Genomic DNA, 18,485 nt, shown 5'->3' with positions numbered 1-18,485 from the left:
GGGTCATCGCCTTGACCTGAGGATTCCTTTTTCTTTCTTTTCTTTTTTTTTTTGCAGATCTTTTCATTTTGTTCCTTTAACCAAAAAAAAAAAAAGATTGCTGATCTCCAATTCTCCGGGGATCTATCTCCTCCTCCTCGTCCTCCCTCCCCCCGATGGTGAACCTCTCTCTCTCTCTTTGCACTTGGCGTGCAAAGCAAAAACCAAAGCCCAAAAGGAGCGCCATGAAGTGTTAAACGAGAGCGACCCCCACCCCCCCTAAAAAAATCTCTCGGACCGTTCTTCTGCAGCGAACTCCCATTTCCAGTTGCAGCGGGTTGCGTGTGCTTTTTTTGCAAGCTGCAGAAAGGGAGAGAGAGAAAGGGGAGGGAATTGCAAGAGCGAGAGAAAAAAAAACCCCAGCCAGCCCAGATGCGAAAGGCAAATAAATAGACCCGGAGCAGCAGCAGCAGCAGCAGCAGCCCGCGGCGCACCGAAGAGCCCCCCGAGCCGCTCTTTTGCAAAGGGGGGGGGGGCGCACGTTGGAGCGGCGGCGGCGGCAAAGGGGCTGGAGGAGCGAGCCGGAGAGCCGCGGCAGCAGCGGCGGCAGCAGCAGCAGCAGCAGGAGCGGAGAAGAGAGAAGCAGCCGGAGAGCAGAGCAGCCGCCCACCGGCAAGCTGGCGCACCCGCTGGCCGGCCAGAGCAGCCCCGTCGCGCCGGGCCCTTTCTGGCGGCCGGGCAAGAGGATGGCGACGGCGGCGGCGGCGGCGTCGGATCTGGCGCTGGGCGGCGGGGGCGACCTGCCCACCAGTCCGCTGGCCATGGAATATGTTAATGACTTCGATCTGATGAAGTTCGAGGTGAAAAAGGAGCCCGGCGAGAGCGAGCGCCTCATCAGCCAGTGCGGCCGCCTCATCGCCGGCGGCTCGCTGTCGTCCACGCCGATGAGCACGCCCTGCAGCTCGGTGCCGCCGTCGCCCAGCTTCTCGGCGCCCAGCCCGGGCTCGGGCGGCGACCAGAAGGGCCCCTTGGAAGACTACTACTGGATGACCGGCTACCCGCAGCCGCAGCAGCAGCTCAACCCGGAGGCGCTCGCCTTCAGCCCCGAGGACGCCGTGGAGGCGCTCATCAGCAGCGGCCACCACCACCACCCGCTGCAGGGCACCGGCTTCGAGGGCTATGCCCGCGGGCAGCCCCTGGGCGCCGGCCCGGCCGCCTCCATGGGCCCGGACGACATGGGCTCGGCGGCGGCCGTGGTGTCGGCCGTGATCGCGGCGGCGGCGGCGCAGAGCGGCGGCGGCGCAGGGGCGCCCCACTTCCACCCGCACCACCCGCACCACCACCCCCAGCAGCAGCAGCAGCAGCAGCAGCAGCAGCAGCCGGGCAGCGTGCAGAGCTCGGCCGGCAGCAGCAACGGGGGCAGCTCCAGCGGCGGCGGCGGCGGCGGCGGCGGGCTGCACGCGCACCATTCGCACCCGCACCACGGCTCGCCCTACGACGACCGCTTCTCGGACGACCAGCTGGTGACCATGTCGGTGCGCGAGCTCAACCGGCAGCTGCGCGGCGTCAGCAAGGAGGAGGTGATCCGGCTCAAGCAGAAGCGGCGCACCCTCAAGAACCGCGGCTACGCCCAGTCGTGCCGCTTCAAGCGCGTCCAGCAGCGGCACGTCCTCGAGTCCGAGAAGACCCAGCTGCTGCAGCAGGTCGAGCACCTCAAGCAGGAGATCTCCAGGCTGGTCCGGGAGAGGGACGCCTACAAGGAGAAGTACGAGAAGCTGGTCAGCAACGGCTTCCGAGAAAACGGCGCCAGCAGCGACGAGCCCTCCTCGCCGGAGTTTTTCATGTGAGTTGCCCCCCCACGACCCCACCCCACGACTCTCTCTCCCCCCTCCGAGACCCCCCCCCCCAAAAAAAACCGCACCGCCACTAAACAGCACCTGGGCACCCTGCACACAAGCGCCGCAAAAAGTTTCCTCCGGGCGAGTAACTTTTGCGCTGGGAGGGGGGGCTGGCTCCAACGCCCCCGTCCCGGTCGCCTCGGTTTTTTTAGATTGCTTTTAAAAAAAACAACAGACGTCCACTTGGAGGGTGTTTTGTTTGCAAAAAGTTGGACTTGGTGACAGCCTGCCTACTTTCTTTTGTGTGTGTGTTTGGGGAGGGGGCTTTTAACTGTGTGCATTTTAAAAAAAACACACACCCCAGTTTCCCACCATGGACTCGGTTCTGCAGAGGAAGCTGGCCTTTGAAAGCTGTCGCCCGCGTTAACGCCAACCCCCCAATCCCCTCTTTGCTTTTGAGTTTGCGGTGTGTGCCCCCCCCCAAAAAAAAAACTTTTTTTCTGCCACGCTGAGTTCTTCGTATGGGTTTTGAACTTTGCAAAAACAAAAAAGATGCAGAGACACGCACACACAAAAAGAAACAGACGCGGAAAAAAAGTTTATGCAAGTTTTAGACCTCAGCTTTCCCAGCCCCGTCTGCTGTTGTGCTAAACCTAGAGAAATATATCTAGATCAACCTGCCAAAAGAAGCTCTCATCCAGCCTTCCCAGGTGTTCATGACGTGACTTTTGGCTTTTAAGCTGCCAAACGGTGAAAACTTATTTTGTTCTTTTTTGCCTGCCATTAGAATACCATCCTCATCTCATGCATTATGCTTGCTGCTTGGTTATTAACTATAGAACTCTTTCAAAGAAAAGACTGTGTGGGGGGGAGAGAGAGAGAGAGAGAGAAAAGAGACATTATATTGATTAAAAAACCGCCTTGCATGCTGGACATGTATGGTATATTTTTTTTCCTTTTGCTTGGATATGGACTTTGAAGACTATGATGGCATGACATGTTTTCCTCTTTAGTTATCTCGCCTCCTCGCCACTTTTTTGAACTGCAATCAAAAAAGTGCCAACTTCCATTATTTTGTTTCTTCCTCCTCCCCATCCAAGGGTGCATCTGCTCTGGAAAACTGCTTTGAGTTGCTGCAAACTTCAGACTTCTTTTTTTAAAAAATGCACTGAAACGCCCATCTTTTAAAAGAAAGAAAGAAACAATCCCTGAAAAAAAGGAAGCCACAATCGATTGTGATCATGTTAATGAGTCAAAAAAAGAACTTTGGGAAGACGTTTCTTGGGGGGGGGGGGAACTGGTCAAAAAATAAAGAGTGAGATCGCCTTCCAATTTATGGAATTTGAACTCCATACTGTTGCGCTTAAAGCAGTCTAAATTTTATTTTGGAATGATCAACCTCATTTCTGTCTATTTTTTAAGTTTTCCTTTTGCATTTGGTCATTGTCCAATGTGGAATGCTATGGGTTCCTACAATATAATTTAATTCGAGTTTTTATTGTCTGTTAGCCCAGTTCAAATGTATGCTACAGATAAAGGAATGTTATAGATTAATTCAGAAGAGTTAGGTCTGTCTAGATGTAGGTCTTTTTTTAAAAAAAATTATGCACTAAATTGTTCACTGTTGTGATGTTAAAAGGGGTTAGAATTACAATGGGACTGGTTTTTTTTTTAAAGTAGCTTATTGCAGCATGTGATTACAACTTTAAAACAAGTTGGGTATATGTAGTCCTTGCTATACCACTGACTGTATTTGGAAACCAAAGTATTAAAAAAGGGGAGCCCCCCTTGTTTATATTAATAGGGGTATTTTGTGTTCAACATGTATGGTTGGGTTTGGGGGTGCTGGGTTTTTTTGGGGAAATTGAACTATTTGGGATTGAATTGCACTATGATATAACCTGAAAGCATAAAAAGAGATAAACCATTACAACCCTGACTCAGATGCTAACACCATTATGCAGTTGCAAAAGAAGGCATTACTGCTCGGTTTTTTAAATGATGCAGATTTTTTTACAGTTGTATTGTGGTGCAGAACTGGATTTTCTGTAACTTCACAAAATTCACAAAGGTTTAAAGGCATTAACCAGTAAAGTTCATTTTCAGGGACTGATAATCCTGTCTTTTTAAAAAAATGGAAAGTAAAAACCTTGCCACAATAAATATAAAAAAATCTTGTCAGTTACTTTTTTCCTTTTACATATTTTGCTGTGCAAAATTTGTTTCATATTTTAAGTTACTAACTATGTGTGATGTTCCCTATGTGTTTTCCTTTCACTTTTTTCAACTCTATGGTTATATCAAAAAAGAAAGAATAATCTACTATAATAAACTTCATTTTTTGATTCCGTACTGTTTTGTTAGTTTGTAGTTTACGAAAAAGTCAAGCACACTAAATTTAGGAATGGTATTTATGCTATTTAAGAAGAGTATCTAGTTGGGCATTGAAAGGGGGCGGTATAATGGCATGATATGTGTATGGATAAAGTAGAAGCTATAGGCTGTTTTAGATCCCCTACATACAAGGTTGAAAATTGCTATCCACCTTTCCACATTTATCCCACAGGTAAGTGGAAAATATACACTTTCAGGTCTTGGCTTAACTTCTTTTTTTTTTTGAGTTTCCAAATCATTTTGGAAGGCCTGACGACTTGCTTGTGAGTCATGCCCTTCGCTTGTATTTTGAAGCTGCTGACCTCAGTGATGAGTTTTGCTTTCAAAACTCTGTGGTCGGATAGTTTTATGACAGAATTAAACTTTACATAACTGGGCAGAACACACCAGCCAGTGGTAAAAGATAGGCCTGCAGCAGATTTCTGGGGATGGAAATACACTTCCTGCCATGGTGAGAGGCAGACAATTGTGGCCGAGCTGTGAAATATGTTCCACAAAGTATGCAGAGGGATGCTTTAGCCTCCTGGCCCTCAGTTGGTCGCCTGCATCCCAGGGCAAATGGACAGCTGCTGTTGAAACCTCTGTTTCAAAAGCAGCTTGTGACATGGGGGTGGCAACAGCCCTTTCAAAGGGAAGAAAGTCAACCATCCTATTGCAGTAGCTCAGCCCTCCAATGCTCCTTGAATTTTAGTGGATCCTTTTTTTCTGTCCTGTTCAGGAAAGTCATTTAAAAAAAAAAGTCACCGCTAGCCCCAATCATTCCACAAACCTTCACAAGAGAGGAGACAAGAATCTAAGGACTTGGACAACTTTTCCCGGAAACAAAATCCGCAGTGCTTTGTTTTTGAGGTGGGTAGAAAGAGCAAACACTCTTTCTGCCTTCCCCAAAAGATTTTCTGCCTTTAAAGTCCACGCAGTGCTGTTCTTGTACTCTAGCTATGGCATCAACTGGGTGATCCCTCCCCCCCCACCCCATGTAGCTTCCCCAACTGAGTGATCTTAGTAACTGGGTAAAAGCTGGACTGTTGTGGAGGAGGCACAGAAAGCAAGTGGGGAGGGGGGACAGGACTCTGCCACAGAAATTGCTGGGACCTGGGCCATGTTTTTCATTTACAGGCAAGATTTGGCCTGTAAAAATTTACAAGATACTGCTGTTCAACCCCTGCTGAGCCACGTGCAAAGGTCATCAGACTCTTAACAAACTTGTGGGGCCTAGCTTTGCCCTAAGGTACAGTTGATTACCTTTCCTCTCAGCAGTCCTGTAGATTGCAGATCTGTATCTGCTGAGAGTTATATAACAAAAAGCCAGTGAATCTGTGCAGGCCTAGGACCATTCCTGTCCCCTAACCCCGCTATTCTTTTCCGGGTTTCTGGCATGGAGCTGTGAAACTCATGCTGGGCAAAGGGGAAGGGGCACCTCAAAGGGCACCCGGTTCCAGTGGCTTCCTCGCTCTGCCAAAGGCCAAGTCAACCCAGCCTCTTCTTAATCCTGACACCCTCACCCCTGTCATCCTTTAGCACTTGACCTTATTCTGATCCCTGCCAAGGGAATTGCAGAGTGCATCACTGCAACTCTCTGGGAAGGTTAATGTGTAATCGGAAGGTAAACTGCCTGCCATTGGCCGATCAGAGGAATGATCTGCCCTTATAAAGATAGTAGGGCTTTTCCACTGCCCTGCCTGAAATGTTTAGACCTCTCTGCAAAGCGGCCCTGGGCCTCTGGCTGAAGTGGGGCCACCCTTCAATATATCCACCCCTCCACCATGAACAGCCCACACAAAGGACCAAACGTCTGACCCTCCCCATAAGCGTGAAACCAGACTTTGGCTCCGTTGCCTTTCTTGGAAAAAAGCACCCCTGCATTTGCAAAAGGGCGCTCGCACTCCCCAGAAGCAAAGAGGATATAAGAGTGTGTGTGTGTGTGCAGGCCATAACTTCCTTCTGGTTTTGTGAGGATCCCAGCCCGCCGTGGAGACTGAAACTGCCCGAGGTTCGCAGCAGGCCGAGCTGTGCGCCTTCTTGGCAACCCGAGCCGGGAGGGAGGGAAGGAGGGAGGGCGCAAACCGGCGCACGTGTTGCCAAACCGGCCTTGGAAAATAACCACTCGGAGCCGGAGAGCGGGGCAAAGTTTGCAAAGACTCTTTGACGCTTCTGGCAACCGAGAGGGAAGCCCTGCCTTCCAGCCGCGGGCCCTTCACAACAAGCCAGCATTTCCTTGCTCTCCCTTCCCAAAGCAGGAGGATCCCTGGCCGGGGATGGGGCTGGTCTGCTCCGGAGAGGAAAAGGGCGACGCTCTGAAGGCCAGCCGGCTTGGTGGTGGGGTCTACAAGTGTCCTTTCGAGGAGGATAGTGTGTCGCCTCCCACCCCCTTCACAGAACTGCTTGGAGAAGCCTCTAAAGCTGTCCCCCACCTGTGCGCCCCTCGGGCGTTTGGTTCAGAAGCGTCTCCAACTCTTCCTGCCGGGTTCCCTGAGCTCTCTGTGTTCGAAAGGAAGCCGAAAGCAGCAGAGGGTGAAGGGATCGTGGCCACCCTGCCCCCTCCGTACCCCCTTTTCCGGTCGCTCTCTCTTCCCCCCTCCCCTCAGATTTCTCGGCATTGCCAAGTTCTTTCTAGTGCCATCTGCGCTCGGGCGCACGTGGCTGAAGGATGCAGTCCTGAATGCGGCGGCGCTTACTTCCGAGTAAGTGGGAGCTTTGGATCGGGCCCGCCTCCGCCTCACCCGCCGACAGAATTTCTGTTCCTCTTGAACAGTGCGAGGGAAGGAGGAAGGGGGTTTGAAGAAAACTTTCCCTGCTTCCCACAACCACCAGATCCTGCAGGGTATCTTCTTCCGCAACTTTTTGTCAAGGCGGTGTTTGTGGGTGTGGGTGGCGGCTATTTGTTTTTAAAACCTCTCTTTGCTTGGCTTTACGACACCCCCCTTCCAAAATCTGATCTTGTTATTCGTCACCGCCCTGCAAAACTGTTGTAAATTTCAGGCATAATTTGGCCACAGTCTTATAAAGTTGGTCCTTCCAAAGTCTGCCTTTCATCCCTTTCCACAGCTCTTCTTCAACGCCCTCGAGGCTCCATAGCATCCCTTTGCCCCTTGGCCCGAAATCCTATGTAACCCCCCCTCCCCCCCATATCTCTTTTGCCCTCCTGCTTGCAGCATCTAGTAACTGCGCCTGGTTGGGAGGGGGGGCTGGCTTCCTTCCCGGCTGGAACGAGTCAAGGACGCGCGGATCAGGATCAGCTGCTCGGGTGGCAGGACCACACAGGGAGGGAGGACCGCGGCGGGGCGGGGCGGAAAAAGAGATTTGAACCTCTGCGCCTTGGAAAGATGACCCTGCATTCAGACGAACGGCAGCACTTGGACATCCGTCCCCTAAAAGCCGAGTGAAAGATTTTTATTTGGAGACACTCTCCTCTCGCTGTTTGGCTCTTAAGTTTTCAAAGATGCTTGCAAATAGCCCAGACCCCAATGTCCCTGGCCTGTTTTGGTATGTGTTGTGTTTAAAGGTCAGGGGCCCAAGCAGCAGCGGGTACAGTGGGACTCGCTCAAGCCCCACCTGGCTACCTGCCCCTTCTACCACAATCCTCCGCAGGTCAACTCAGAATGCTGTTCAGGTCTACAATGGGGCTTACTCCTAGGAAAGTGTTCTTAGGGTTGAACTCCCATTCCCATTCTATGCAGAGTCGCTCCAACTGGAACCTGGCTTAGATCGAAGTGACTCCACGCAGATCTCTTGAACACAATGTGGGATTTAACTTCCAAGTCAGTGCGATTTAACTTCCAAGTCCACCCGCGTAGGAACTCGCCAAAAGGGCATCGTTTCCCACCTAGGCCCACCTGGTACACCTTGATTTTCATCCGCACCGGACGAAATCATCCTATCTCCAAACGGGGCAAGAACGAAGCCAGTGCGTTAAGGGCGGGGGTTTCACATTCGGGGCCTGGTTCGGTCCAAACAGCAGCGCCTCGCCGTCGGCAGCCCGGCCCCGTAAGCCGGTCGATGCGATTTTATTCGCTTAGGCGTAAACTGCTGCTCCTGGTCCGGATTGGTTTCCACGAGAAAAATCCGGAAGCACGAGGAATGAATGGCGCTTCCTTGCGGGCTGGGTCGCTCCAGAGCCTCCTGGAGACCCGACCAAGCTGCGGGGCGTCTGGCTTCGGAGATCGGGGCCTTCGGGGCCGCTTTGCCCGCGGCCAAACCCGGTTACTGATTCGCTTGCCTTTGCGCTGCGTCCTGGCGGACCTGTGGGAAGCTTTCTGCGTTCCGCCGAGACGCGTTTCCTGGGGAGCGAATCCTTTTGGTGACAAGGGGAGTGACTCCCAAGTAAGCAGGCCAGGGAGCAGGTGAGGGCTGGGACGCCGACAGGTGCTGCAATCTGCATCCCAGGGACGAGCGAAAACCTTTCCACCGGACCTGAAGCGCAACCCAGTCGCGCGATCCTATGTTCCATTAGCCCAGTCTAAGCCCGTGGCAAGCAACTGAATATTTCAACATGGGGTTGCATTGGAAGAGGTCCAGGCGGTGCGTGGTTGTAGGGGCTGTTGGAAATCTATGCCCAGGGAGGGAGGGGGCAACGGTACTGCGGCAAGATCCGGAAGGAATCCCGTCGTGGCTCTGGAGGGCCAACCAGGAAAGTGTCCGCTGCCCTAAAGTTGCGAAGTTTTCCTCGTGGCGCTTGCTGAATCCGGAGGAACCGCAGGAGAGGAAGGTCTCTCGACAGTGACCCGCTCCGAATCGAAGCCGGTTCATTTGCTCCCAGTGGAACCGCCGCAGAGGCAGTTCTCCCCCTTTCCCCGCGGGCCGCTCCAAAGCTGGATCGCGGCCACATTTCCGTAGCACGGGCGCAAGCATTTTAAGGATCGTGCTTTAAGGAAGTTTGACCTTCTGTCCCCTAAGTATGCCATAAACTTCATGCCACCCCTCTTCCCCACCTTTAATAATCCCGGTTCTCGGTCAGGGAGGCAATAAACCAAAGCTGCCCTCTAGTCCAACTCTTCCAGCATCGAGGAAAGGAGGATCCCCAGGCTACCCCATTGCCAACCCAGGCACGGCACGGACTTCTTGGGCTATAACAATACGGTCCCCACAGCGGCTTGCAGACGTCCCACCGCGAGGGAGAACTGGCCAGGATCGCTCCCCGGGCTTTTCCTTCTGGGGTTGGGAGGAGAAACCACGAGTTGGGCCGTTTCCCGAGGTCAACAACACAAACACACACACACAAACACGCCCGAGAAAGGCGCTTGGAGGAAACTGGCCAGTTTGTAATACGTTCTCCCGACTTGCTCTCCAAAGTAAACTTTGACGCACTCGCTCCTCGGAGTTGGGATTCTCGCTGCTCGCGCCTTCATCGCGCTTCCTCGGAAGTCAGGCTCCGCGAGCTCCGCCGGACCTTGACTGGCAGCGTTTTGGAGGGCCCCGATGCCGCCCCAACGGAGGGGAGCGCAGCCGAGAGGGGAGAGCCGGCTCTCTTCCGCGGAAAGCGCGTTTTACGCACTTGGACTTGGGGAAAATGTTGGCTGAACCCGCGGGAGGGGAGCGCTCCGTTTGGTGCGCGCAGTGAGCTCGAACGGGGTTAAAATCAGGCTGCGCGGCATCCCCCGTTCGAACTCACTGCGCGCACCAAACGGAGCGCTCCCCTCCCGCGGGTTCAGCCAACTTGTAAAACTCCGCGTACCTTACACTAAGCAAGTCCCAACGAAGTGTCCCTAAACAGGGAGAGCCTTGCCTTCTCGCGGAAGACGCACAGGCATGTGGGATCAGGGTAATCCCTTAGTGTTGTGTGCATGCGTAGGAAAGAGGAGGCAGCGGGAGGTTTTGTGTTTCATGGTTACTTCGCTAGGAATTGCATACACAAATTTGCGTAGAGTAAAAGAGATTTTGCTCATAGGCTTGGGGCGATGTGCCTTCCGGACAAAGAACCCCCCACATTTCATAGCCCTAAAATGCCATCAGGGGTGCGCGGGTCGCGATGCACGTTTCATTCGCGATCATCTCACCAGCCGCGCGGTGCACCTGATTTAAATGCAATTCCTGGGACTAGCCAACCCCGCCCTTGAACACATTAAGTGGGATTCTGAGTAGACCCCCTGGTGGGCCCACTGATGATGGTGCTGGTCTTTGGCCAGACCCTGGGCGTCGAACCCCGAGAAAGAGGCAGGCGTGGTATTGCTTTCCCTATAACACTCGAAAGTGTGACAGGCTTCAAGCGCGATTAAGCAGAGAGCTTAAAACTGCTGCACGTGTTTTCCAGCCAGGGAACCTAACAGCAGCCGACAACGAAGGAAGAGAACTGCCTTTGGGTCGGCTGTGGAGTTCTGTGCGCTCCGGCTGGAGTCAAACGCGCTCCAGCTGCTGCAACCCTACACGCATTTACTTGGCAGCAATTCTCCCAGAGTTACACGAGTCCTCAAACCACCCCTAAAAATAAGTACTGAAAAGCGCATGAAGATCCTGCGAGCAGATGCTCCGGTAGGGTGGAGATTACCTGTTAGCAACGGGTATGTAGATGGAGCGGAGAGCCACAGGGCGCGAAGGATTCCCCGTGCTCGCTTAGTAGGGATGCTTACTGGAAAGCAACCCCGAGTTCAATCGATAGCCCTATTTCCCAGCTAAGCAGACATAGGATCGCTATTCCTCAGCAGCGCGAACCGCCCCGCGCGGACTCGGGTGGAGAGGGCAAGGATATTCCGGGGCAACTCGGTCGTCGGGTCCTTTGGCACGGCAGGTGCGCGAAGGAGCCAGGCGCCGGAGAACTTTTTGGAGAAGAAGCACCTGAGGGGACCGATGCTGCGATCCTTTAATCAGGCCTTTCGAGCAAGAGGCAAAGGATCACCTGGTTGCCCCGGCACACAGGAAAGGGCAGCAGGAAGCGGATGTCGCCGGTCTTCTTTGCCCCTCCAGAGTCAGAGGCGGCTTCCCTAAACATGGAAAGTTGCCCGTGCGTAAAAGCGCATTCAGGGGAGAAGGCAGGCCGAATTTGCAGCGAGGTGCAGGGCTTTCGGGCGGGTTTTAAGAACCCCAGTGGCGGCGGGAATAGGGAAGAAATGGGGAATCAATAGGGACGACCGAATAGAGCTTCCCAGTAGATTTGTGCGGATTCTCCCGGGGAGGAAAATGCAGACGGTTTCCTCCATCTGGCATCAGCCGGTGTGTGGCTGAAAGGACCAGCTCGGCCAGTGTTGGGTAGGTTGTTGGCGCCTCCTTCTCCATTTTTAGCAACATCTGTTTTGGGTTTTGGGTATTCTTGCTTGGTCCTCCTCTCCTAAGCGACAGTCAAACTAAAGCACAAAGAGAAGCACTGCCTGCTGGGAAATGAACAGAAGGACAGGAGTTCTCTTTTCCTGTTGGGCCTGACATATTTGGGGGCGGCAAGTTCAGTGCTGAGTCAAGGAGACTGGATTGGAGCTGGTCCCCTTCTCTTTCTCACTTCTCTTTCTCTTTCCTATTAAAAGGGCAGGGGGGCTCCAGGGTTACTTTGCCTTTCCAAGCATACCCCAAAACTTATGGAGCATCTATTGAAGGGAGCCTACTGATTGACTGGCATCAGCTGGTTGTCAGTCAACTGTGGGCCCCTACCCCCAGGGGCCAATGCCACCTTCCTTCCTTCTCCAGACATGGCAAGGGAGACGGGTTGTGGAGAAGCAGCCTCTGAGATGTTGATTGCAGGTTATGGGACAGTTTGTTCCTACTTTCTTGGTCAAATAGGCCTTCAGCAGAACCCAACTGGTGCCCAGAGACAGTCTTGATGGCTAATATCACACCCCAGTTCTTTGTGAACACCCAAGCATATTTGATCTCCTTGCCACTGTTTGCCATGATCCAAGTGTCTTCTTAACCAGCCTGTTGTTGTGGTTAAAAGCAGTGGACTCTAACCAGGAAACCAGATTTTATTCTCTGCTCCTCCACGCATGTAGCAGACTCTAATCTGGCGAACCAGATTTGTTTTCCCCACTTCCACACATGAAGCCTCTAAGCCAAGTGACCTTGGGCCTTAAGTCACAGTTCTTCTCTCAGAACTCCTCTCGTCTCCACCTACCACTTCAATTAAGCAAAAAAAGATCTGTGAGGAGAGGAAGGAAAGACGATTGTAAGCCACTTTGAGACTCCTTGAGAGAAAGGTAGGGTATAAAAGCCAACTCTTCTCTTCTTCTAACAGGGCTAGGTCTAGCAGGGGTGGGTCTTTGGCTACGACCATTGTTGACTGGAAGAAGTTTCACTTGTGTGACTGCTGGTTCAAGGTATGCAGCCTCCACCTTGAACAAAACCTTCTAGCAGCCCGCCATGTTAATGCCTGCACTAAACTTTTCTTTCTATTTTCATACTCATGCTACAAGAACAGATTGTGACCTTTGTGAGGGCAATTAATCCCTTGCAGGGCGTGATGGTTTTCTAAGACTTTTTGGCTTCTCAAGACTCAGAAACTAGCTGCAGGTAAATGGAACCAGAGTCATTTGGCTGAGTCATTAACTGCAGGTTTAAAATGTGCATTTAAAAAAACACGACAGATTTTGATACCAGCTTCTGAGAGCATTGCCCTAAATGACTTCTGTATCTCTTAGTGCAAATGGTGTCTGCAATTTATTTCCTTGCATATTCCTGATGAGCTCTAGGTGGTTAACATTCAGACAAGAAACATACAAAAAGTATGTCATTTCCACCCCTTTATACATTTTTCAGAGGTCACATCTGAAGCCCAGGCTTCTAAATTGCTGCTTCATGGAAGTTCCGGTTCCATATTCCTGCCCTTTGTATTCATTGCACTCCCTTTCTTTCTTTTAACCTTTAGAAAGATCTAAAAAAAACAGCCTGGGGTGTTTGCAGGAGAGGAGTCCCCGTTGTGTGTCTTTATCTGCTAATGAATTTGGCTGGTTGGGACCATTGCAGTTAACCCAAGGGGTCAAAGTGTTCCTGCACAGGGAGCTTATTTATTTGAGGTTATTTTTTAAAAAAATCTTTGTGAGATACCGTTTTTTGCTCCACTGGTGAAATCATCTGCAAATAGGAAAGTGGTGAGGGGCCCGCAGCACTTGTGAGTGCTAGGAATGACAAGTTTATTGTATTCTCCTTTTTGCAAGCACCTAAGGAGGCCATCTTGGTAGAGGAAAATGCTGCCAAGTCACAGCTCATTTCCGAGGCGGTTTGCCATTGCCTGCCTCTGCATAGTGTCCCTGGACTTCTTGGTGGTCTCCCATCCAAATATTAACCACAGCTGGGCCTACTTAGCTTGAGACCTGGAGAGATTAGTTTAGCCTGACTAGACCTGTGGTTCTCCAGACAGCCTTGAAACAATTCCCATCAGCCCCTGCCAGCATGGCCAATTGGCTATGCTGGCAGGGGCTGATGGGAATTGTAGTCCATGAACATCTGGAGAGCCGCAGGTTGCAGACCTCTGGGGTAGCCTGTGCCATCTAGATCAGGGCATTCTAGAATATACCACAAATTTTAGTCTTGGGGCAGGGGGTGAGTGTGTGAGTGTGTGGGTAGAAAGTGAGTGTGTGGGTAGAAAAAGTGTATTGTACATTTGATGTGGGACTTAGTCCAAAGCCAAGCTTTAATAATGGTAAAATGGAAATAGTAAGATTGAAAGAGAAGAGATTTGTATCAGATTAGATTGACAATTCCACCAGTTTTTCTTGGGGAAGGTTTTTTAAAACATATATGTAAGATGAGTTTGGATTTATATTCTGCTTCTCCCTCCAGTAAGGAGTCTTAAAGTGGCTTACAAACTCCTTTCCCTCCCTCTCCCCACAACAGATGCCTTGTGAGCACTGTGACTAGCCCAAGGTCACCAGGCAGGAATGTATGACTAACAAATTCAGTTCACCAGATAAGAGTCTGCCACTCTTAACCCCTATACCACTCTGGCTCTCACCAGCTTGTAAGAGACCCAGATGAGGAGGGACAAACGAATGTTAACTCTCATACCAATGCTGCCAAACGAAAAAAAGATAGGAATAATATCAGCCATGTGAAATGAATAGCAGTGCAATCCAGAACAGAGTTACTCCAATCTAAGCCAATTGAAGTCAATGGGTTTAGACTGGAGAAACTCTGTTCTGGATTGCACTATAAACCTAATTGCCTCGCTGGGCTGCATTAATGCTGAACTTCTTGCTTCCTCTGTCTATTAATCCCAAATCACCAGATCATTTGAACGGAGTGGTTGGACTTCGTGTGCTGCCTCTGCAAAGAGCCTGTTCTCGGGCTTTAGATCTTCTGAGCCGATTGTGTTGGGGGTTGTGCCAGAGCAGGGATATCCTCTGGATAGCCTTAAGATAATAAAAGGATGCTGACCACAACAGATTTTTTGGACGCACTTCAGGTGCGTGGGGGGGGGGGGGCGGAGAATTGAATACCTATCCCTTCCAAATGAATGCATTCATAATTGGATGGATTCGCCAGTTGGCATGAAAGCAGAGGTCATCTTGAGGAAAATGACACCCAAGGTCTAAAGAAGTCATCTGTTTAAGAGATCCTGGGCGGAATGCCAAATATTGCATTTAAGGAGGCAGTATCCCCAATCGCTTGCTCTTTTTTGATCCAAAAATAACACAGGAGGCAGGCACGGGAGGCATCCGGAAGCCATCATTATGTATCTCGCAGTCTACTGTTGTGTTTTCCCACACAATCCAGCACATTTTACGTGTGTTCTACAAGTTTCAATATTTCACACCACTAAGCTTTGTTGTTCATAGGGATCTGTATCTCTGGAGGAAAAATAAAATAGTAAGAAAAAAAGTAGAGTGGACAGTTTTTCTGTGCTGATCAGAAGTTTGGCAATCACTCCTATAAGTCGTCTTTTTTTCCCCCTTTTAATGTCAAGTTACAGGATTTATTTTTCTAAGCATGCTGCTATATACAAGCATGGACCATTTCCCCAGAATTTGTGTTGTCCACTTTTAGGTAATGTTAACTGTATGATCATTTCAGTTTGTTTAGTATGAAGCAATGTTTTTGACTGGGGTTGCTCTAGGGTAAAGTGGTTGCACTGTAGCAGTTCCAATGCATTCCAAAGCTCAGTTTTTTTAAAACAGAGTTTTAAATGTGTGTTTTGTTCTGTTGGGGCGGGGGAGGGGGGGTTCTTTGCAATCCAAGCATGCATAACTTAAATATATTAAAGTGAAAAATGAGGTTTCTCTTTTTTGAGATTGCAGGGTTGCCTGGAAACTAACAAAGAACATATAATCTCTCCCATTTATATTAACATGGCTAATTAATTATTTGAATTAAATATAAATATCAATACAATCAATTCAGTAGGGAAAACCTGGAAGTATTATGGTTCACAGCTTATGAAAAGTATGAAAAGGTTATTTAATTTCCAACTTTAAGGAAGTACTATTATATTAACAAACATCAGAACATGTAGTATTTTTTTAATGAAATAGAAGTCCATTTCCCACAATACTACTTTAGTATCCATCCTGTAATAGTATATTGTTAAAGAAAAACAAAAAATAACTCTGCCTTGTACAGGGTTTATACAAATGTAGCTTTTCAGAACCCCCTTATTAATACTATGTTGTTTATTTTAATATATTTTACTAAATTAGGTACCCAAGAGAATCTTCTACATCAGTGATGTGAGAATCCCTGTTGCCTGAAGTCTGAAAAGGTACACTTTGTTTTCCTTTTCATATAGTTGGGATTTTTTTAAAAAAAAAAACCAAACCAAATTGCCAAGCTGGTGCATGATGCAAAATCTATTGAATACAATGAGAGTTTCCTTATTGATTTTTTCCCGAAAGCTTTGAGCAAGCCGCTGTTTCTGTGTAACGGTGGACTTCTGTGCTGCATTTTCTCGCCTTCCTCTTTGGATACCAAGCAGATTTCCTCTGTGATTTCATGGGCCGTGTGTCGCCGCTTTCAGACGTGGCGCTGCTGTTATGCTTCATTTTTTTTACCCGTGCGCATTCCAGAATGTGCTGTGGCTTTATGGAGCACGAATTCTGACAGCCTGTCTCAAATTGTATGAAAGATCCGTGCTACTCAGTTTACCTTTTGCGACATGATTGTGTAGATGTAGCACCTCGGCCTCCAAATGAAACAGCCTCATTTTCGTACCCTTGGCTGACTTTTCCAAATCACGGGGCTTCGTGTTCTAAAGCTCGATAAGCAGATGTTGGTGGGAAGAGTGAGCCACCTTTGGGTGTTTAAACTTGTCTGTATATTTGCCTGGGTGCAGAGATGGACATCTGACCATTTTCTCCTCCCTCTCTCTTTCTCCTGGTGTGATGATGCTAGTCTTTCTCTTTGCATAATTCAGATCTGCAGCACTGGTTTTGGCTGTCTCTTGTGGCTAACAAGAACCAGTGAAAGCATTTATAGTTCCTGCATCTGACTTTCTGCTAAAGATGGAAGTGATGTAAGGCTACCACCCCCACCCCCACCCCCACCCCCATTAGAATTTATAAGCCACTAGCAACTGATGGTTCTGGAAACTTCATTAGTTACAGCTCCTCCTAATATGGAAAATCCACAACTGGGAAAGCTGCATTTATGATTTTGTTTTGTTTTTGTCTGTCACATGGTTGTTTGAGGCACAAGGGACATTCCAGGGGAGGGCTGCTACTACAGGTAGCAGGAGTGGAAGGCCCTCTTAGCAAGCCACCTCGGACCTTTACTTCTCCTCAGGTTGTGGTAGTGAAGTTGTCCATCAGCAAGCTGTGTTATTGCAGCTGCAGTGAGAGGGGCATAGCCTTATTTGTGGGGTTCCTTTAGTACTCCCAGATTCTAATGAATTCCTTAAATGAATTCCTGTCTTCCTCCCTTATCTTTCGGGCTGTCTGTGTTAATGGGTCCAAGGTTAAGTACCACTGGCTGAATTTATTGATTCCTTTTGGATTTGTGTCTTAGCAGCATTCTGGGCAAGGTCCCCTCTCTGCCTTTTCTTGTAATATTCGTGATACCTACCAGGACAAATGTCTAGACAGTGATTCAGCATGTAAAAACATCTACTACTAATACTAACAAAAATTATTATTATTATTATTTCCCTCAATTTCAGGGCTTTCCCACCCCCCACCCCCTTCAATCTTCTTCCTTTAGAAAGACAAAAGCTGGTTTTGCTGGTTTTTCCTGGGCTACCTAATATTTAAGGGGAAACAATCTAGCCACATGGCTATTAAATATAAAATATTATATATATATATATATATATATATATATATATATATATATATATATATATATATATATATATATATATATATAAAATAATAAATACAATATATAATATTAAATATAATATAGCCCTCTGCATGGGAGTTAATTGTCAGATCTTTGCTGTTAGTGAAAAGTACGACTGCCCCATTGTACTGCCTTGCCAAATAATTACTTCAACTAAGAATGCAGTTGTCTTTTCATTCAGTTTAAAATTATTTCTGTTAAGAGGGTTTAATTGCACGGTTGCTGGTTACAGGGAATTGATTTAGGAATTGGGTGAAGCGGGAAAATGTTGGAATGCGTTTGCTCCTCCTTTGAGTCCTTTGAGGGCTAGGGCCCATTACAGTCCCTCCACATTTATCTACGTAGACATAGAATAAAATGGACTCCAGTTTCTCGGCAGCCCTTCAAATGTCTTTTTGTATGGATCGTGTGTCATTTTTGTTTACGCTTGAAAAAACTAAGGCACGGAAACATTGGGTGTTTGTATGCCGTTCACAAATGCTATTGTGTTTAAACGTCATTTTTAAAAGTTTGCTTTAAAAAAATCATACATTGACCCATTTGCTACCAAATATCTCCCTGTGTTAATGTGGCACAGTAGATGGAGTTGCAAATAGTGTGATTCGGCCATTATGATGACCGGGAGTTTTCCTGGTAGACTAGTAGACGGCCAGCCCAATGGCAAAAAGGGCAGTGTCCAGTCAAGTTGCGCACAATGCTGGGAAGTCTGGACAGGCATGGAGGATGTAACACATCTCCTTTCTCCTTCCGTCCTTTGGCTGGGCAGAGGCAAAGCAGACTGAAGGGTGGGGCCCTTTTCCAGGGCTGTTTTTACCAATATTTATACATTGTGCCTTCCCATCCAATCTAAACCTATTCTGTTTCTTCAACATCATGAAATAGGTCACTTATAAGTTAGCTATCACAGAAAATTGTATTATTTGACACATTTATGGAATGTTTTCTACAAGGACAATTGCAAAGGTGCCAAAATCATAAAGTGAGGAAAAACTGCAGCTGATGCTACTTTAGCACATTTCACTCTTTCCAATTCGTATCAAATTTCATAGCTTTTCACAACTCTCCCAAATTTCTCCATCAGAATTTCTC

General features: G+C 48.8%; 1 protein-coding gene across 3 annotated transcripts in view; it reads left to right on the top strand.

Moving 5' to 3' along the window:
- Positions 1-85: 85 nt before the first annotated feature.
- The window catches only part of MAF (MAF bZIP transcription factor), a 250,915-nt gene continuing 232,515 nt past the window's right edge, over positions 86-18,485 (top strand). For 2 of the 3 annotated variants that reach the window (XM_048515671.1, XM_048515672.1), the window contains exons 1-2: positions 86-1,822; positions 15,761-15,822. In XM_048515671.1, the coding sequence (XP_048371628.1) occupies positions 726-1,822; positions 15,761-15,794 (1,131 nt within the window). In that variant the 5' untranslated portion in view covers positions 86-725 and the 3' untranslated portion in view covers positions 15,795-15,822. The remainder of the gene's footprint in view (positions 1,823-15,760; positions 15,823-18,485) is intronic. The other variant, XM_048515670.1, reaches the window with a different exon arrangement.

Source organism: Sphaerodactylus townsendi, linkage group LG14, assembly GCF_021028975.2.
Source record: "Sphaerodactylus townsendi isolate TG3544 linkage group LG14, MPM_Stown_v2.3, whole genome shotgun sequence".
Lineage (NCBI taxonomy): Eukaryota > Metazoa > Chordata > Lepidosauria > Squamata > Sphaerodactylidae > Sphaerodactylus > Sphaerodactylus townsendi.
The sequence above is the reverse complement of the archived record's forward strand: the minus strand, read 5'-3'. Positions and strand labels throughout refer to the sequence as shown.